General features: G+C 39.4%; 1 protein-coding gene across 3 annotated transcripts in view; it reads right to left on the reverse strand.

Moving 5' to 3' along the window:
* Positions 1-255: 255 nt before the first annotated feature.
* The window catches only part of BRD10 (bromodomain containing 10), a 55321-nt gene continuing 33962 nt past the window's right edge, over positions 256-21614 (reverse strand). For all 3 annotated transcript variants that reach the window (XM_080372262.1, XM_080372261.1, XM_080372263.1), the window contains 3 exons: positions 12116-12231; positions 8110-8297; positions 256-6709 (listed from right to left, as the gene is read on the reverse strand). In XM_080372262.1, the coding sequence (XP_080228388.1) occupies positions 3081-6709; positions 8110-8297; positions 12116-12231 (3933 nt within the window). In that variant the 3' untranslated portion in view covers positions 256-3080. The remainder of the gene's footprint in view (positions 6710-8109; positions 8298-12115; positions 12232-21614) is intronic.

A 21614-nucleotide genomic window follows, 5' to 3' on the forward strand; every position in this document is an offset into this window, starting at 1 on the left:
AAAAGCTGAATGTGTTTTCTTCAAAGGTTGATTTATATACTTGTTTATGTGTGTAATAAAATGTCTTTTTAACTTCAAGTAAAGATGAAGGTAGTTCTGCTTTTTCATTGTATCTGTGAATAATCTACTGTTTTACAGTTCTTGTGCACTAAACATTCGGTATAGAGAACAAAAGATAAGCAAACTGTCAATGGCTGTTTACTTCAATTGAAAGAAAATTTTACTCTGACTGACATGTATATTATCAAAGAAGGGTGATGGCAAGAGGAATTTTATTCACACAAATAACTAAAACATGTTTTATCAAAATAATGAATCATGCAAACCCATTACATAGCAATCTCAAGCCTTTCTCCAATAGGATTTGGAATCTGAACATGGGTCCAGCAGAGAATAGAAGTCCATGAAAATTCTAATACAGCTTCGCATGTGGCAAAGTTTATCCTGCCAAATGATAAAATATTTATAAACCAATTCTAAATTATTATTTTACTAATTCAGAAAACTTCAAAGAAATCATTCAGGTAGGGAGCTTCAGTTGTGAGTTCCTCATTTAAGCTTTCCTCACTTTTTATTAGAATTAATTGTAACATAAATCTTCCTACTACATAAGCACGTAGAAAAATATCATGCAAGATTCTTTTCTCCATCCAGGCCACCTGCTATAGCAGAATCTAGTCTTAAGCTTTCCAAAAAATGTAGCTATTCAGTCTACAACAAACATATAAAATTTAAAAAGTAAAACCAGCCATTGTAAGAGAAGAGAAAAATCCAAGAAAGTCAGTTCCAAGGTTCCACCAGTGAAATGGAAATAAAATGTGTTGCTGGTATATATGGTTTTAGAGTACTTAAAATGTCCATAAAGAAATTACCATTCTCTGCTGTCTTCCCTGCTGGAAAGAATCACCTGCAGCATTCAGCTGCAAAATGCAGCCAGATTTAAAAAGCCTTAATATTGGAGGCAGTCATTAGTTACTACTAGGTGTCTTCAAAACCAATTATATAACACCTTTAACAAGAAATACCAAGTGTACCAGGTAGTTTATTCTAAAATAAAACCAAACCTTCCGTCACCACAAAAACTGACAGCTCAATCTTTCCCAGCCCTGAGATAATATGGAGATTGCTGACCTAAAATGAGGCCACTTCCTAACTCAAATTTTTTAGCTAGCACAGAAAAGGAAGGTACCTATGGAAGGCACAAGCCTTTCTTCCCTACGCTTTTCCTGAACTCTAGTTAACTAGTTACTTTTCAGAACAATATTAAGGGCAGCCAACACCAAGGGAATAAGCTTTAGTCTTATTCTTCAACCCAAGATCCAAACTGCCAAATTGTGTAGAGCAAATGGGTAAAGGAAGAAGAAAACTCTACAGGATGGGGAGCAAAAGCTTAAGCTTTGTCTTGATGAAAATCTGTCTAATAATGCTGCTAAATACAGATATGTAAGCTTTTATCCCTCTTTGAAGTCATAGGTATTAAAAAGGCAACTAACTTTCATGAGTTCTTCTGAAATCTTCCTTTCTAGATTCTAAAAAATAAAATCCAACAAAAAAATCCCACACATACAAAGATGTCCAGCCTAAGACTGGATCTTCCAAGCAACTGACAGAGACTATGACCTCAGATTTTAACACAGCATTTCTAAAATCATCACCTTCCATCAAATAAGAGGTGCTGGATAGGCACCCTTTCTTTATATGCCAAGACTCAAAAGATACCAAAAAACTTCTCTACTTCCATGAACACTGCATCAGACACCTGTGAATTTAGCCGATACGCAGAAAATGACTCAGGGGTTTTATCAGATCAAAAGCTGAACCCAAGCCAAATACTGAATACACTATATAAAAAAGGAAGATTTACGTAATATGTGAATTATTCCCACTCAAAGCACCAATAAGGCCTCCTTTAATACTGTGTGAAGTTTTAGCACCATGCGTCCAGAGAGAACAATTAAAAGCTAAAGAAAAAAAATACAGATCTAGAAAGCGTGACTGGTGAAAAAACTGGGTAGCTTGTTATAGCTAGACAGAAGATTGAAGAGTGAACTTGTTACAGTCATCAGATATGTGGAAATACATACAAGGCTGTAAAAATGAGAACAATGAACTGTTCAACACACCTATGAGCTTTATAACAAAACACGGTAGTCCTGAACAGCAAGCAGCATGACTTAAGACTGCTGTCTGGGAAACCATTTCTAGCCTTACCACATCACTGGAGATTTTAGGCAATATAACCAAACATTATTAAGAATGGATGAAGTATGGCTTAACCCCACGCAGGATAACAGGAGTATCCATAAGACAACCTTCTTCCCAGCTCCTATGAAATCATGTGAAATGCAAACCACAAAGAGAAGATTAAACAATTTCATTCTACTATATTCCAAAAGCTGAGATGCATCTTAAAAAGGAGGATGTATATGTATGTATCCTGCCATGGTGTAACAGATATACAGATTTTTAAACTATTACCAACACAAAGCAGTACAGCAACTTGGTTTATTATATGCAGATTTTTCTGCTTTGCTGCTAAACAGTACACTGGTCCAAAGTTACTAAAATACTTAAAAAACTATACATTATGTAAACAAAACATAAATAAGACAGCATAGTTCTTTGTACAGATAGTTTAGTACAGATTGTTAGGAATTCATGAATATGTACAATTCTGTATCATAGATTGCATTTTTACAATGCATAATTTTTTTTACAGAAACAAATAAAAAATAAGTTTGACAAATAAAAAGGAGATATATACTGTCATAAACACACTGGCAAACAGTCCATAGTGTAAGATGGAACATGTGCAAAAGGCTGGATTTCTCCAAACTACAATGTTTAATGAACTCATTGGTCATTTCTGACCTTTTTTACTAAAGAACTCTCTGGAAACTTCTCTCTGACAAACTAAATATTTCTTCCTCCTAAGCCTCACAGGTAAACAGGAAAGAACTATAACCTTAAGTAATTTTGAGTAAATCAACTATTTCAAACAATGTAAGAAATCATTCAAGTTATAACTTCAAAGTCAGAAGAACTCCCCAGAATTTCAAAGTGGCTCATTTGCAGTAAATTCAGGATGCAGCTTTGTCAGGTTTGTCAAGGCAGGATGACTGCGATGTTGGGAAGACAGTTGTAGGATTTCTGCTTGTGGACACAGCAACAGGAGACAGTAATGAAGACAGAGATGAAACTTCTGATGCTGGAGTATTTATAGCATTTAAAATGACTCCCTCTGGACTGACCAACAGTTTTTTGATAGAAGTGTCCAAGTGAAGCACTGAAGTGTTGCTTGGTAACTGAGAGTTTTGAGGATGAATGGCAGAAACCACAGAAGACGTAGCTGCAACATTAACAGGAGATTTTATCACTGAAGGCATAGACAGTGCTGCTGCAGGGAGCGAAGTACATGAGCCAGCTCGAGAACTAAATACCTGGGGTGTTGCATGCACAATGGGTAAAGCATCCACAGACCCAAAAGAGTTCACAATTTTTGTAGAGCTTTTCAAAGGATGTTTTGATATTTGACAACTTAATGAATTACTTGGTGCTAGCATGATTTTTGAGGTTACTGGATTAACAGCTGGTACACCTTGAGCCTCCTGACTATGGTTAATAGTTAAAGAAGTCTGTTTTGTATTACAAGAAAGAAGAAGAACATGGCTGCCAGCTCCAAAGCCTTGTGGTGGAACAACAAAACAAGTACCATTAATCATTATCTGAGTTCCAGGTGCCAAAGGCATACAGGTGTTAATGACTATTTTCTGTTGAATACAAGGTTCATTCAACTGACCTCCTGCCTTGCTTGTTACAGTTGGTGAAGCTGCAGACATCTGAACAGTAGAAGCGTATGTGTAAGCATGACTTTGTTTCTCTATACTGGGAGGCACCTGCTGGCACTGTAGGGAGGAAAACCTAGTAACTTTACCTGTATTTGGTGATGGAGGGGGCAACACACTCTGAGGTTTGTGAATAACTGCACTACTTGGCAGAGCAGCTGAAACTCCTGATGATTGAAACTGAAGCAGTGTGGGGAACTGGCTTTTTGGTACTGGAGAAAGAGCCGGAACTGCTGTCAACTGAGGAACTGTATGTAACACTTTGTGGGGGGTGGCTACAGATCCAGGCAAGCTAATGACTGGAAATTGCAAAGCAGATGCTAAACTTTGAGGAGATACTGTTGGTTGCGTTGTTGAAATCAGCACAGATGAAGCAAGATGTCCTGTCTTTACAGTTGATATACCCACACTATTTCCAATATTTGATGTACACAGTCGATTACCCAGATTTTGCCTTATTTTTGAGGGATCATTTCCACCAATCAAGACAGTGGGCTGCATCCCAGAAGTCCCACTTGATGTTACTGAAACAGATTCTACGCATGCATTTACTGTTGTTACTGTAAAGGCATTTTCAGCTTTTTTTGCAACACATACAGATTCATCAACTGACACAGCACTTTGACTCACAAAATTTGGAACAGGAACCAAAGTACTACTACTTGTCAAAGACAGCGCCAAGCCCATGCACTTTTTGTCTTCTCCTTTAGAAATGGCAGAGTGCAATATATTAACTGGTGCAGCCTGTTGTGCATTGCCTTTAGTATTTACAATGGTTTGACCTATATTTAGTCCAATTTTCACATCTTTTACTTGAGCAACAGTTGGTGATGAATTTATTCTTACCCGTGCTCCTACTGTAGTTGGGATCAGAACCACCTGTGGTTGCTCTGTGGCACTAACAAAGGTTTTGCTTAGGGAAGAAGGAAGGTTATGTTTCAATGACTCTGCAACTAGATTGGTGGTTGATGGGACATTGGCAATTTGTGTGTTAATGAAAAGCAACTTCTGAGCATTAACAGCAGGTGCCAGAGATGGAATAATACTGACTCCTGATGCCGCACAGGGTGATAAAACAGGTGGATTTGTAACTAATGTAAGTTTCTGGACTGCAGTACCACTGATTAAGTCTCCATTTGCTGCTGAAATAGACTCAGATTGTATAACAGGATTTGGTTTAGTTTTAGTATCAGCTTGTTGCTGCATTGAAGAATTTGGAGTTATGACAGTGTTATTTTGTCCAATGCTAGTCACACTAATAGGACCGTTTGGAGTTGCTGACATCAAATTGGTAGCTAATGAAATGGAGGATAAAGGAGGAGAGGACACATAGCAGGAGTTTGCTGTTACTTGACCCAAAGTGCCCCCAGCAGCCGGCTGCTGTAACGTGAATTTGATATTTGCTTCCATTGTCTGGGTAAAATCAGCTGGGAAAGCTGGAATGTTAACAGAAGAAGCTGTGGAGGGGGAAAATCCTGAAAGAGATGATTGTCCAGTATGTGGGAGACCAGATGTGGCTGTTGCTACAGATGGAAGAGTAGAGCATGATAACGCTGTGGTTTTTGGCACAAGAAAGGCCTGAAGTTGAGGTGTGTAAGTGAAAACTGAACTAGAAGATAAACTACTAGGTGAAATCTGGTCTGGGTTTGCTCGCACTTTAACAATTCCTGTATTTCCACCTCGTGTTGTGACGAGAATAGATTGTGATTCTCTTACACACACAGTCTTCAGCTCTTGCCTAGTTTCAAAGGAGTCAGTTGTCTGCTGTGATGCGAGACTGTAACAGGTAGAAGCAGTGTTTGTAGACCCACTTAATGCTGTTGCTGGTATCAAAGACTGGCTAGCTGTAGAGAGATTAGATGAAGTCAAAGACACAGGGCATGTGGCAGTTGAAACTGTAGTCTTGATCTTCTCAGTTTCTGTTTGGCTCACCTTAGTTATTGATGATAGTAAGTTACCTGCTGAAGTTACAGCAGGCAATGGTTGCATAGTGTTCATAGGACCAGTCATTTGTGACAAATGGGTACTATTCTTGTTAAAAATTGTACTAGGTGACTGAGTGGTAGCATTTGCAGGGCCTGTTACCAGAACAGGTGTTAAAGAAACACTGGCATTTGATATTTCTGGTAAAGTTGTACGGTGCAGCTCAGATGATTTTTGTTGTAGTGACTGAGTGTCCTTGGACACCATTTTTTCTTCCTTCTGCTGAATAAGAAAATTCTTAGGTAAAATAAGAACTTGTTGCATGACTTTTTCTCCTGTTTTAGAGTCAATCACAGGTTGCATTTGAATTTTTACAGAGCTGTTGTGAAGGTCTATTGGTACACAGTGGCCATTTGTCATTTTGTATACCATTTGTAAAGCAGTCTTTGAACTGGTCTGGCAGGGTAACGCTGGTTTTATCAGCGATGATTCCAAAGGTGACAGAAGTGGCTTTTCAGAAGTAGACACATTTATGCCTTGGGGAGGTGACAGTTGATTTGTTAAGGTCACTTTGTTCCCAGTACTCTTGGCAAGCAAGGCCTGGATGGGTTTGGTCCCTTTCAGAAAGTTTGATACTGATGTTGCAGCATCTGTCAAGGAAAATGATTCTAGAGCTGACCCTTCAAATGGTTTCAGCTCAGTCACACAACTAACCGGCTGCAGGCTACTTTCTGAACTCTGAACCACAGTCTCATTAGTGCCTAGCTTAGCTTTCTTCCTTGGTGAAAAGTCATTAGTGCTTTGATCCAGACAACTATTTTGCTTGGACTGTCGTTTAACAAATTTGGGCAGTGTCTTCTGTATTTCTTTAGAAGTTGATTCTTTTTTCAGAATTCTGCTTTTTCCTGCAGGTAAATTCACCTCTAATAGTTTCATTTCATCTGCAAGGACATTAGAACAGAAACCATTTTACACATTTGCAACTGGTAACTCTAGATAACGATCTTACAATATCTAGCTAAAGACAAAATGCTAGCTTGCAAATGTAAGGATATGTGGAAGGCGAATGTCTGCTTCTTTAAGGGCATTCAAGGACCTTTTTCAATGCAAAAAAGGGGTAATAAGGAAAGGAGGAAGTCATAAGCGTGAACATACAGGGACACAAACCTGACCAGCATGGGAGACAATGTGGAAAACCAAACCTGGTCATTCACACTAATTGATGAGGGCATGTGAGAGTGTAAGAATGTTTTATTCCAGCAAGATTATCTTGAGGGGAAAAAAAGGGAGAAGCCACGCTGTGCAGAAGAGCATGACAGAGAGGAGTGAGGAAAAAAACATAGGAGAAACAACACTGTAGACACCAAGGTCAGTGAAGGAAGGGAAAGAGGTGTGCCAGGCACTGGAATGGATCCCCCTACAACCCAGGAAAATCATGAAGCAGGCTGACCCCTTCCCACAGCAGACCATGGTGGAGCTGGTATCTACACTGCAGCCTGTTGAGGACCCCATTCCACAGTGGGTGACCTTAAGAAAGCTGCAGCCCATGGAGAGCCCATACTGGAACAGGCTCCTGGCAGGAACTGTGGCTTATGGAGGACCCACACTGGAGCAGTCATACCCTGAAGGACTCTAGACCGTGGAGAGGACTGAGTGAAAAACTGTATTCCATGGGAGGGACCTCAGGGCAGAGGTGTGTGGAAGGAGCAGCAGTGACAGTGTTATGAACTGACCTCAGCCCCCAGTCCCCATCCCCTCTGTGCCACCTGACAGGGGAGGAGGTGGAAGAATTGGCAATGGAGTTCAGCCTGGGAAGAAGGTGGAGAAGGGGAAGGTGAGGGAAGCTGTTTTGGGTTTTGTCTTTGTTTCTCACCATCCTACTCTATTTTTAATTGGCAATAAATCCAGTTCATTTTTCCCCAAGTAAGTCTGTCTTGCCTGTGACAGTAAGCGGTGAGTGACCTCCCTGTCTTGACCCGTGAGCTTTCCCATCTTATTTTCTATCCCTGACCTGTTAAGGAAGGAGAGTGTAAGAGTGGCTGAATGGGTGTCTGGCAGCCAGCCAAGGTCAACCCACTATAAACAAATTCTGAGCAGGTCTGTTATGTTATCCCAGAAACAGTTAGGCAAAACCATGCACTAATCAGAATTTTCATCTTGATCATGTCTGTCCTCTTCCAGTCTGCATCTGTCAGACGTGCATCACAACCTATTTCAATACTATCACAGTAGTAAAGGTAAAAAGTAGAACACAAGTTCACATAGGAAAATTAAGGTCCTGAATCAACTTGATTCAGCTCCTGAATCAAATTCAAGCTATAAAATGCCAGTAAATGCTTACCATTGTCTGGGTGATCTTTTCTGGGAACTTCCACATGTTCTGCAGACTCTGAAGATTTACCACATATTACTGCAAAAGAATCTTTGCCATATTCAACTTCACTTTCATCATTACTGCACAACTCTCTGGTAAATTTATCATGGTCTGGATGTCTTTTAAAGTCATCATAGTCCTTCTTCAGTCTAGACCTTGAAAATAACAAAAATAACTTTACTAAAGAATGAGACCCTTTTTAACATTCTTTTTTTCCTTTGTATTTGATGCCATACAAAAAGCTGGTGTAAAATTGCCTGTGCCCTTCAAAAAACTTTAGGGTAGCTCCATCTGCAAGTCTCTAAAACCCAGAAAAAGTGCAGTGATGGTAATGTCCCTGAGTCAAGTTATGTCCATCATTGTTTTACTGCATCCATCTTCTATTTCTTCCTTCATCTTGCACTGTGCCAACTGTACCTGTATGGGCTTGTGTATTAACTGTAACAAGTTTATTTTTTCCTCTGATGGCAACCCCAGCTAGAAAATTAACTAAATCTTGTTTTTCTCAAATGCATCATGCACTTGGCCTAGCTATGGAACTGTAAAGTAACTTCCTCCTTTAAGAAAACTTTATCTCTGGGCCATTAGAACAGCTGCCACTGTCATTTCCATAGGCTCACACTCCACTAAATGTGTATATGATGAACATACATAGCTGGTCTACTCATTTGAATGTTCAGAAACATATCCACTTACCTTGATACTCCTGAACTGCTACATATTTCCACTGTCCCTTCTTCTAAACCACTTTTTAGATGAGATCTAGGGGGCATTTTAGGGTATTTCAGTGTACAAATACAGTGAACTATAGGATTCAACTGGTAGTAACTAACACAATATCCATAAGGATTACTTAGCAAACAAGTACAGCAATTACAGCAATTAGCACCGTGTGTGGAATAGAATCTAGGCTCTAGTCTGGATCTAACCCTTATGACAGTTAAGAACAAAATCTTAAGTTTACTCATTCTCACATGTTAAAATATCAGCTGTTTGCATTGAGTACAGCAATGGGCAGCTGCTCTCTAAAGGATGGAGAGGGAGAAGCCAAACATGATGCTAGAGCTGGTAGGGCATAAGCCTCACCAACCAGAATACTTGTGAATGAGGGTGCACATCAGGCCTAGCCGTGGTAACTGGGTTTAAGCAAGAGCTCAGATTAACAGGCATCCTCCTGGTGCTGAGGCAGGTGGTATGATGTCAAGGTGGGAAGTCAAGTCACAGGTTCAGATCAGAATCAGGTCCATGGTGATGATGCAGGTCCAAGGTCAACCTGAGAGTCAGTCCAGATCAGCGGGACTCATGGGCAGGCAGGGTAACTGCTGTAGTTGATCTGGAAACTGGCATTCCTACAGCAGAGACTGAAGGCTGCAGAATGACCTGAAGTGGGGATCCTGGGCCCATGGGCAGGTGATGTGGATGGAAGCCCAGGTGAGGCTGGTCAGGGTCAGTAAGACCTAACAGTTTACTCACAGCTTTGACACTCTCACTGAGAGAGGACAACCTTGAAGTCTGTATGAAGATCTAGTGTGGATGATACTTCAACTCTGTCATTAGGATTTTGAGCTTGGAAGTCTAGGTGTAGAAGAACTATAAGAAGACACCACGGAACTACAGAAGGACACTAGGGAACCACTACTGTACTAAACTTCTGTATTACTTCTAGATAGGAATTTGCTTTTTTCTTTTGAGGAACTTCTACTGTGGGGCCAGTGAACATATGTGATCAGTGGACACAAGCAGTTCACCTTAAGCTCAGTGCCTGGGAAGGTTATAGAGCAGATAGATGATCCTGAGCGCCATCATGTGGCACGTTTGGGTTTATGAAAGGCAGGTCCTGCCTGAGGAGTCCGACCTCCTACAAGATGACCCACCCAGTGGATGAGGGAAAGGCTGTGGATGTTGTCTACCTGAAACTTAGCAAAGCCTTTGACACCATCTCCCACAGCATCCTCCTGGAGAAACTGGCTGCTCACGACTTGGACTGGTATACTTTATGCTGGGTAAAAAGCTGGTTGGATAGCTTTGAAAAGACCAGAGGACCATTCAGAAAGGGGAAAAAAATAAAATTTGGCTCATTAAGAGTGCTCCTATTAAAGACATCAAAAAAGGAAGGCAGAAAAACTCCAGACTCTTATTCCACACTGAGGTCTTGCCCAGAATCAAGCTCTGCCCAGCCCTCTATAATCTAGAAGGCAACACTGAGGTTAGTAGCTGGCTGAGACACCCTTTAGACACTGCAATTGCAGCTAGACCTGCAGTGCTGCTGTTTACACCAGCACAAGCAATCTTTACTCAGTTTTTTCCCTGCCACACGACACCTTTCTTCACCACTGTCACTGGCGCTACACAGCTCCCTAGCAGCTACATAATGAACCAGACCAAGGCACTGGTACAGCTTCCTTGCACCACCATCCCCCCCGCCCCTCCCAAGCCCCTGCCACTTTTGCCTCTCTTCCCCACAATTTGTAAAGATCGTTTTTCAGCTGGAGCTATTCCCTGGTATACTATGTGTCTGTCCAAACATCGTAGAAATACTTAGCTAACACTGCTGAATAAACCAGGGTTACAGCCTTAAACATACATCCTGAGAAATGAGTTAATCTCAGAAATTATTCTCTACTCTAAATGCATGCTTCTCTAGCTACCAGTGCACAGATGTGCAGGACCTCAGCTATTGTCTTGCTAATACAGTTTGTTACACGGTGCGCGGGAGCGGCCCCACCCGCGGGGCCGGGACACCCGCCCACGGCACGGCTGCGCAGGGGGGGGAGGCGGTGGGTCCGCACAGCCCGCACCTCCCAGCGCGTGCCGGGACACCCCGCACAGCTGTCCTCGGGCAGGTTCGGGCACAGGTGAGTCTCGCTGGTTCTCACGAGCATCGTCCCCCTCGAAAGGCACAGTGTGCTTTCTTTTCACAGGCGACTGCTGTGAGGAGGGGGCTTTGTTAGCAGGGGGCTCTCTTTGCTCGGGGGTGGATTTTTTAGCATGCTCACTGGGGTACTCCACACGCGGTTCAAGTAATTTTCTCTTTGGTCTCATGAACCATGTAGCTCTCCTTGACCTTACATTGTTATTTCTTAGCTTCACCTATTTCTGGTGTCTGTTCCTTCTCCCAAGGCCATGTCTCTTAACTATTTGTAAGTATTAACTAACACCCTCTGTTTTTCAAATTCTTTCTTGTTTTTCATTGCAGATATTTATAATTTTTTTCTAAATTTCAAGTTTGATCTAATACTGAGCCAGTCAACCACACAACCACCCAGTTTCAGACTAGAATTCACTCATATTAGGCACAACTCATACATAGTACTTCTACACTTTTTACATAACAGTTCTGTAACCATATTTAGCAAACAAGGACTAACACTGGGCACCAAACCATTCCATAGCAGAATTTACATAAAGGATAGAACTGGAAATCCCATATACAGGAAAACTGAAATCCTTTCTAACAGTAATACTATCTGCCACATTTACAAAAGAGTCTGAATTCTATAAACAGGAAGAAATGAACTACTAAGGAAAATGAACAGAAACTTGAATAGAAAGGAATAGAAAAAAGTAAAGTCTGTACTTTGGTCCATTATCTAAAGCAAAATGTTCAACATCCTAAATTTCCAAACAAGGATTTTATTTCATGCATTATATCCATAATAAGCTACTAAGGAACAAACACTTAGTAGTCCTATCCATTTACTGTTTTTAGCGCTATGTTGTTGGGCTTTTTTTAAACACAATACCTTTTACACTTTTCAGCATTAGTTCTGCACAACCTGTGTAATCTGCTTCCTTCACACTTAACATTCAAGCAGCTGCCTAACTTGCTAAAGCACTTCCAGTGCCTCACTCCTCTCCTCAAAGTATTTTCATTTCATTTATGTGAGAAGCCAACTTACTAACCTTTAGAAGGTGAATTTTGTTCTGTTTTCCATCCCATGCACTATTGTTAAAAAAATGAGCAGCTAATTACCTGTTTCTTTGAAATGCTTTCATTAGCTTTGGTTCCCATGGTAACAGTTCATTAAGCAGTCTCATCAATGTACCATGCAATTCCTTTACTGCTTGCTTCCGGTGGTACCATCTTCCCTGCAAACATAAGTACCATTTATTTATCATTGCATTAGACCTGAATCTTGCTATATTGTATTAGTAGTACAATAATCCTTGTAACTAACACAGCATATGAGGAAAACAAGTGGAAGACAATATTAAGTTTCACAGTAACATCCACCCTCAACCTGTATAAGACATCAATACTTTTCTTTTTTAATAATATAAAGAGATAATGTCCGAGTTAAAAATGCAAGGATGTTCACTTTTTACGGGTCAAACTTAAAACTGAAGCAGAAACCTACAAACACACCATGTGTTTAAAATTACTTAAATGAGTAACAGACATAAGCAGTAATCCATTCAGGTCAGGGAAACCAACCATGTATGTACATTTTTAAGATACAGATAAAATTTCACAGAAAATCTTACCACAACCTCATTTAATGTAAGTGATATCATTTATATCATTATTATTTACAAAAATAGTTTGCTACAGTTTTCAGGGATAAAAGCCACACAGGTTTTGCATTACATTCTTGTATTTCTAGAATATGTTCTAGACAAAGGGTTTTTTAAAAAGTTTTGCAAATTGGTCGTTTATGAAGTAACAGGCTACACAGAAGAGACTAGTTTTCCAACATAAAAGCTTTAAGCTTTTAACTCAAATGTATATGATTTTCTTTGTATATAATCTTATGATCTTCTATGAAGAATTAGTAAGTCTGGAAAAGCTGAATGAGGATAAAAAGACACTGGGAAATAACTAGCATGTATATACATATATACAGTGTGACTGTGGTGGCCGTAATACGGCAGAACACATTTCCTAACTCTCTTAGATACCCCTTATAAATATTTCTTCTCAAAACTTTGTTCTGTAGTTTATTACATAAAAGACTGAACAATGCATATATGTATAACAGCTACAAAAAGAGATGTGGTATACTCTAGTACTTCTGCCACTTTACTAATTCTGTGCATTTTACATAAATGAGCATTTTATCTCCTGCCTTGTCAGAGAGGATGTAAGGCAGTAAAAAGACTGATTCTGCAAGAAAAAGAACCTATATTCATTTGATTTCAACACCTAATAAATAATTCTATTCATAGTAGGTGGGATCTAGGTGGAGTAAACCTTTCAGCTTTCTTTGTTCAACAATTTCCTGACCCATGGTCTCCTTATCTCCTTCACGTGCCCACCTTATCTTTTCTAATTATTCAGAGTACATCCCTTTACTTTAACATCCTCAGTGGTGTATCCCTTTACTTTAACATTGTCAGTGGAACCTTTTCTTATTATTCGTTCCTTTCTCAACACAAACAGCATCACCCAGAACACTGTACCAAACTCAGCCTGACTAATCTTTTTAAGACCTTGCTCTGTTTCAATAGCCACTTACATGTTACCTAGCAAAGCAAATAGCTACTCGTCATTCTTCAATTAAAATTACAAAAGCGAAGATTTTAAGCAAGAAATTATGCCACATTACCACATAATGGTTAGTGTTGAGCACACAGACAAGTCAGCAAACTGTATTCTGATATCCTTCATTTGTGGCCAATAATATTTGCACATGTAATGCACTGCAGCATAAAACCTGCCATTGAACACTGCAACAGAAAACAGCCCCTGTGTATACTGTAGCCTATGAAGGCATTTGGTATCACCTCCTAATGTTAGCAGTCATCAGAATTGCTAACATATAAAGAATATTACATGCACAGATTTATATCTATTTTAAGATATACAAAACATTTCATAGACAGTTTTAAAACAATTAGTTTATATACTACACAGTATTAGTGGATTGTATCAAAACAAAAATCAAAATGGCAAAAATAAACAATGGCACTGTTGGAAGAAGGGTTCGCCGGAGTCAAGAAGACGCTCAATATGAGCTATGCATCTTGCTCAACTTTATTAGTTTCTAACACTACTTACATAGAACCAATACATGCATATTTGTAAAGCAGAAATATAATAATTGGTGAGTAGTCTCTAAACACGTGCGGTTCTCACACCCCTAATTATCATGACTAAAATAAGCATTCTATCCATGTCGCTAATTGAGTCGCTGTGCTTCAGCCTTGTAGTTTGTTACTCCCTATATTGCCAGACCGGTCCCCATCTTTCTTGGCCCTGCACCTGCTTTGCCAGCAGCTGTAGCCTGTTACAGCCATGGCCTGTTGGCACAACACAATTACTTGGTCTCAGGACTCAAGAACAGCTCAAGGCCACCTTTCTTGTTAACTTCAGCACAGCAACTTCAGCACAATTCTGATTACAGGCCTATTCTAATACCAGGCCTGGACTGTGCAGATCTTCAGAGATTCTAAGGCCACGCTTCTGCAGCCATTCTTCTACATGGCACTACTGTCAGGATACAGAAATGCTGTACATACATTTGATAGAGCAAAAAATGGAATGTGTGAAAACAGTCTTCAAAAGATATGAAAAAAATACTACAGAGTAAACACAATAAGAAATTATTAATTTCTGAGAACTCATCTTTAAATAAGGCTAAAATCTTGGCTTAAGTAGGAAAAAAGTAAGAAAAAGAGTAAGATGAGCCAGATAAATATCAGCTGACCACTGAGTAAACTTGAAGTGATAACTGTATTATGCATTGAATAGCCAGATGCAAGGAAAATGTCATCAATAGCAGACTTCAAGACTTTACTGCCTTCAAAGAACAATACATACAAGTCACTATCCTTGCTTACAAAAATGAACAAAAAAAATAACCATAAAACCCCCACCCCTGCCCCCTGAATTCCAGAGCTAGTTTTTAATAAAAATCAGTGTCCTCTGGATATAATCTCTGGAAAAATCCACATTTGCTTCCAAATAATTTTAATGCGAATATTATAGCAACATGATTTTCTTAAGAAAATGTAAATTAATTATTTCTTTGTATCTCTATTACTGATTTTTCTTACTGGGGGGGCTTAGGAATTGACGATAAAGCTGTTAGTGGAAACACACAATTTTAAGCCATGACAAGGATTTTCTTCACTCAGAAATAGTCAGGACACATAACAAACATCGGCCAAAAGACTAAAAAAAAAAAAATCCTAACTTTTAAAATTTATTTTGGTTCAGTTGGTTTTCTGTGCAAACCAGAATTCTGTGCAAAAAAGATTTTTGCAAAGCCCAGATGTTACACAAATTATATGCTGTTATTCTACGATTCCTTAAATATCACAACAATAAGAAAGGACATAAATAAAGATTCTATAACCTTAAGATACATCACTACAAAATCCAGCATTTTATTTCCTATGCAATTTTATTCTCTAACACAGTCTTGCTTTTTTTCCAGCGGGGTGTGGGGGGGTGGTGGGGGTGGGGTGGGGGTGGAAAGCAAATCAAGAATTGATAATGGTATGACTTAACTCCCTACTTCAGCATTACACAGCTGCCTACTAATTTCTACAGATAATAAACCTGCCTTTACAGATGTCTGTGTTGCAAGTTCTTTTCAGTAATACTGAATAACATTATAGAGGAGAAGAGCTACAAACTGAAGCCTAGGAGTTCAGGCTGGACCTTAAAAGTATATTTGCATCAGAAACACACGGCATTAGAACAGGTTGTGCAGAGAAGCTGTTGAATTGCCATACTTTCCTTCTGGTTTTCAGAAGGTGGCTAATCGGGTTATGGATGCTTAATGAAGCACTGACAATAGCCCTGCTTCAAAGTGGGGAGATCTTCAAATGTCCCTTTCAAGTACTGCAGAGTTCCTTACAATGAAAGACAAAAACCTCTGAGTATGACCTGATGTTATGGGTTAACTAACTAATCAAATGCAACATAATGGCAGCAGAGAAGGAACTGACCACAGAGTAGCCATGACTGTTCCACTCTAAGTAGTCAAAATACAGTTCAAAAAAAATCCCACCAGGAATGGTTTAGTGAAACAGCAGGGTTACTATACAGGAATAGCTATTACAGCCCTGTAGTTCAGTCCTCTTGTCAACAAGCATCTGGAGAAATGGAGATCTGTATGCACTGCCTTCTGGAATCCAGCAGGTTTTTGTTAGTAGACATGAACTAAAATTATGCAATTACATCAACCCAAGACAGTACTTTAGATGTAAAAACAAGTCTTTCTCTACCACTGAAGAGCTTGGTCTTAACAGATGTGTGAAGAAACTGTTCTTCTTCAATTTACTTGAGCAAATTCTAAGTTTGATGACAGCCTGCATTCCTAACTGATTATTTAAATAGAAATATCCAGTACATAACTTGGGTGTGTACTCAGTTATGTTCTTATGTGATCTGTAATTCACATTCCCAGTACAACTGCTTCTATACCTTGGATCTGACTTCTAGAATCATAGAATTATTTAGGTTGGAGAAAACCTTTAACATTATCAAGTCCAATCATTAGCCTAGCCCTGCCAAGTTCACCACTAAACCACACCCCTACGTGCTGCATCTACATGTCTTTTAAATATCCCCAGGGATAGTGACTCCACCTGAATACCTCCCTCAGCATCCTGTTCCAACACTTGACCACGCTTTCGGTGAAGAAATGTTTCCTAATATCCAATATAAACCTCCCGTGGCACAACTCGAAGACATTTCCTCTTGTCCTCTCCCTTGTTACCTGGGAGGAGAGACTCACTCCCACCTGCCTACAACCTCCTTTCAGGCAGTTGTAGACAGCAGTAAGGTCTCCCCTGAGCCTCCTCCTCTCCAGACAAAACAGCCCCAGTTCCCTCAGCTGCTCCTCACAAGCCTTGTGCTCCAGACCCTTCCCCAGCCCCTTGCCCTTCCCTGGACACGCTGCAGCCCCTCTACGTCCCTCCTGCCGTGAGGGGCCCAAACCTGAACACAGGGTTCGAGGTGCAGCCTCACCAGTGCCCAGTGCAGGGGGACAGTCCCTTCCCTTGCCCTGCTGGCCACACTGCTTCTGACACCAGCCAGGGTGCTGCTGGCCTCCTTGGCCACCTGGGCACCCTGCTGGCTCATGCCCAGCCGGCTGCCGACCAGCACCCCCAGGCCCTTTCCCACCAGGCCCTTTCCAGCCGCTCTGCCCCAGCCTGTAGCGCTGTGTGGGGCTGGTGTGACCCAGCTGCAGGACCCGGCACGGAGCCTTCTTGAACCTCATCCAGCTGGCCTCGGCCCATCGGTCCGGCATGTCCAGATCCCTCTGCAGAGCCTTCCTGTCTTCCTGCAGATCAACACTCCCTACCAACTTGGTGGTGTCCGCAAACTTACTGAGAGTGCACTTGATCCCCCTCATCCAGATCACTGTTAAAGATGTTAAACAGAACTTAGTTACCGTCTTGTTCCAGGTAGTTACAAACAAAATGCTATCTTTGTCTGGAAACACAATGTAAGGAATTAACAACCGTACAAAAGAGAAAAAAGTCCTAGACAGAAAACAAGTATAAAATGAGACTTTCAGCTGTGTTAACTTACAAGTGTATTTTAAAAATGCAAACACAATAAAAATAGATTTTAGTAATATGCTGAATGTTTCCATATAAACACAGAGAGACATTCAACACATTTATCACTGAAAACTTACCTTTTAAAATAAGGTTTCTGACATCCAGAGCAGCCAGGAAATGCTGACTCCACTCTCCGTGATGCCTCAACATACACTATTCTGGCATACTCATCATGGAACCCCAAAGCAGACTGGAGCCAGGATATGGATATATGGGGTAAGGACTGAACTTTTTAGGGGAGGGGTTTTTTTGTTTTTAAATAAACACACACACAACCACAATATTATGCAGTTTTATAAGATTTTCTTTCATCTTTACTTTATATCCCAGGGACATAAAATAAAGAAAATTACAAATCTTATAAAACCATGCAATATTGTTAAAAAGGGGTGGTGGTGGAGGGAGACAACTTACCTTACCCTTAATAGGCCTGCTCCATTCTGCAGCGGGGTTCTGTGGTATGTGTGACATCACCAGTCTAGCGTTTTCTAGTGATGTCACACAGAGAGGGAGCTGGTGATCTCCAGCTGCTTTGGACATCAGATACCTAAAGAAAAGAGATTGATAACTTTTTCAATTCTGATGTGGATTGATATTGAACATTCTTATTAACGAATTTGTGGGCCAAAGAGTAAGATTTCAGGCACTTACTTCAACGGCAGTTTTGATTGATTAAGAATGTATGATGAGATTATGTATTCATACTATACAAACTCATGTATAATCGAAAGTGTTTTCATTTTCAAAATGCTTAGAGTTATCTTCTACTTTTCAGTAAAAGTTCCTGAAAGTCAGTATCTTGTATTTTACCTTCAGCAATGTCATTCTGAGTATTGTAAATATCTATCAACAGCTAACCTCTGATAAGGCAGTGGAACAGGCTGCCCAGAGGAGCTGTGGATGTCCCATCCCTGGAAGGGCTCAAGGCCAGGCTGGACGGGGCTTTGAGCAACCTCAGCCACTGGAAGATGTCCCTCCCAATGGCTGTGGGGTTGGAACTAGATGGTCTTTAAGGTCCCTTCCAACCAAACTATTCTATGATTATATGTTATTTGAAGACTGGGACTGAATATAGTCAGGAAGAATTATTTGTAGTATATTATAAAAGAAAAATTTATTAAAGATGTCATAAGTGAATTTATCTTTAAGCATTTATCAGCAATTAATGAAAAGATATAATCTTTTATCAGCCCTCAAACTTTTCTTTAAAGACTTGAGCTTGCACTTCCATGACCTAGATATCCCATCACACCATGCTATATCCTAAAATGGTATCCCATACTTTTATTAAGCATTGCAAACAAATGAAGTAAAAAACACCAATAAATTTCTTGCTACCAAGAGTGTCTTTATCTCATAACTCATTACGATGAAATGACTTTTCATTCAGCCATTTAGTCACATGTTCTGTGTGTTTTCCTTACACAAAATTACTACATGATCATCATTGTGTTGATCAATCTACCACATTTATTTTGAAGATATAAAGCACAAAAACAGGAGAAAGTTTATTATCAGCATGATCTTACTATCTTTTTGAATCTAACTCAGAAAGGTGAAATTATCCATCACTGAACTGTCACATTTTAATCTTCCTTAAAAAAGCTTCAAGATATTAAATAACCTACACATCCAGTTTCTTCATGAGTCACAGAGGTATGTAGTATCCTAAACTATTCATAAAAAAAAGTTATGGTTTTTAAGTTGTTCTGGATCTTACTTAACTACCTTCCATATAGCTGAATTTTGCATCTTCTTAACTCTGGATATACATTAATTTCTCTATTCTTCAGCTGAACATCTTAAACAGCTGTTTTGTAGTAACTGTGTGGGGACAGAAATGCCTTCAACAACTTTTTCAAAATAATATACTAACTGAACAAAATCCAAAGCACTGTGAAGTGTTCTGAATTTACAGTAGTATCTTTATGACAAAAAGGTCCCAGATTAAATATGACTACACATTCATATCTTTGATGTAGAATCCACACTTTCACTTTTGGAACTGTAGGAAGGTACATGATAAAAGTGGGTTAAGGAAAGGTTCTTAGCAAACATTTATTGGAGGGCTAGCCTCACAAGAAAAGGCATGAAGGATCATGGGAATCTAAGATAAAATAGTTGTGAAAAAACTAGACAATAAAGACAGAAAAAGATGATACTGGAGGAGCTAAGAAAAGCTGAAGACTGGGACAAAAAATTGGAAGTTAGCTAAATAATCAGAAGACAGAAATAACAGAAAATAAAATGTAATTATTGTGGAGAAGATTTCAAAATTTGAAGCCTAAAATTGGCTTTATTTATTCACATTATCCAACTAAATAGCTGACTGACAACTAAAAAGCTGTTGGATTTCCAAAAGCTCCACGTGCTCAATCTCTTCTCAGAAGACACTGCATGGATGTAAATTTGTAAATTTCAGACTCAAAACTCAATGTCTTGGGCTTATATCAGTGTTTTTAAAAGATGCAGGCAAGCCAGAGAGAAGCAATGACAGGAAGTGACTTCAGTACAAATCAAGTTCTTGGGACAAAGAATGGAAAAACAGAGTATGTTAGATACATTACAGACAAAAACGCACACTAACACAGAAACTAAGCTGAAATGAAAATGTTTCAGCTGAAAGACTTCAAGCAGGTCTATTACATTCTGTTATCCTAATTATTTATTGGAATAAGAATCTCTTCATCTGCAGTTTAAATCTGTGAACGTGCATGCAAACACAGGTTTCTCAGACTATGTGGTGACAGGAATGCCTTAATTTTTTTCAAAGTAATATACTAAGTGACCAAAATCCAAAGCACTGTGAAATGGTCTGAACATACAGTAGTACTTCTATGGCAAAACTGTCATAGAGACATCTACATGCACGTTTAACATAAACAGTAATACAGATGAAAACAAGTATAACTAAAAACTTGTACATGCAAAAGCCTCAAGCATGGTACACATTTTTCTCAGGAGTGGGGGAAGAGGCCAGGAGAAGAGAAGAGAGGAATAAGAAGAAGGAAGTCTACCTCCTGCAAAAAAGTGAACATGACTGAACCCAGTAATATTAAGGTTTCCACCAGGCCCAAATGAGAAGAGACAGTGATTTTTTTCCACTTCATTGTTTGTAAAGTTGAGGTCCGATTCACTAAAATATTAGTAAAAGTCCTAATCTATTTTTGATGGCTACATCAATTCTACTGAGCGTTCTTGGGAAGTCCCTGTAGAGACTTGTCTAAAAACAGTTTCACTACTGAATGTTTTCAAACATATGGCAATATTTTCCATTTCTTTAGTGTACACAGAAGAAATATTTTATAAACTGATTCAGTAAATGAGCCATTTTGCATTATTTTTTGCCATATATTAACATTTTTTTAAGTAAAGTGTAGCAAATTAACAAAAAAACCCCCAGAAAACAGTCTCTTCTCTTAGTTTAGATACTTCCACTTTCTATGAATACATTTAAAAGCTGCCTGTTTGGAACATGAAAAAAAAGCAGACACAGAAAATACTATGTTCCATCCCGGCACAGTGTAATCCTTTGGATAGCTCAATATCCTAAAAATTGTTTTATGCCTGAGGTTTTAAATATTTTTTACTTGAACCTGTGGGTTTAATTGAATCTTTAAGTGCACTTGAAAGACACTTCCGCAGTAATATGGGCTTAGAACAGGAGAAAACCTGTTTGTTTTTAGCCCTCCTGACTCATCTGCTTAAAAAATATATCCACTCCCAAACACAGACAGACATTCACCTGTCTTGACAAGTATGACTGTCTAATTAAAATGTTCAGGAACAACATTAGAAGACGGCAGAACCCAAAAGCTTTATAAAGGAGGTTTTTACATTTTTATGAAGAGTGCTTTTTACAACAGAGTGTAACAGACCTCTGCAAAAAAATAAAATCTTTGATGCATTTTCTCCAAACCCTAATTAGCCATGAACTTGGATGGTGTCCTTTG

Source organism: Falco punctatus (genome assembly GCF_963210335.1).
Source record: "Falco punctatus genome assembly, chromosome: Z".
NCBI lineage: Eukaryota > Metazoa > Chordata > Aves > Falconiformes > Falconidae > Falco > Falco punctatus.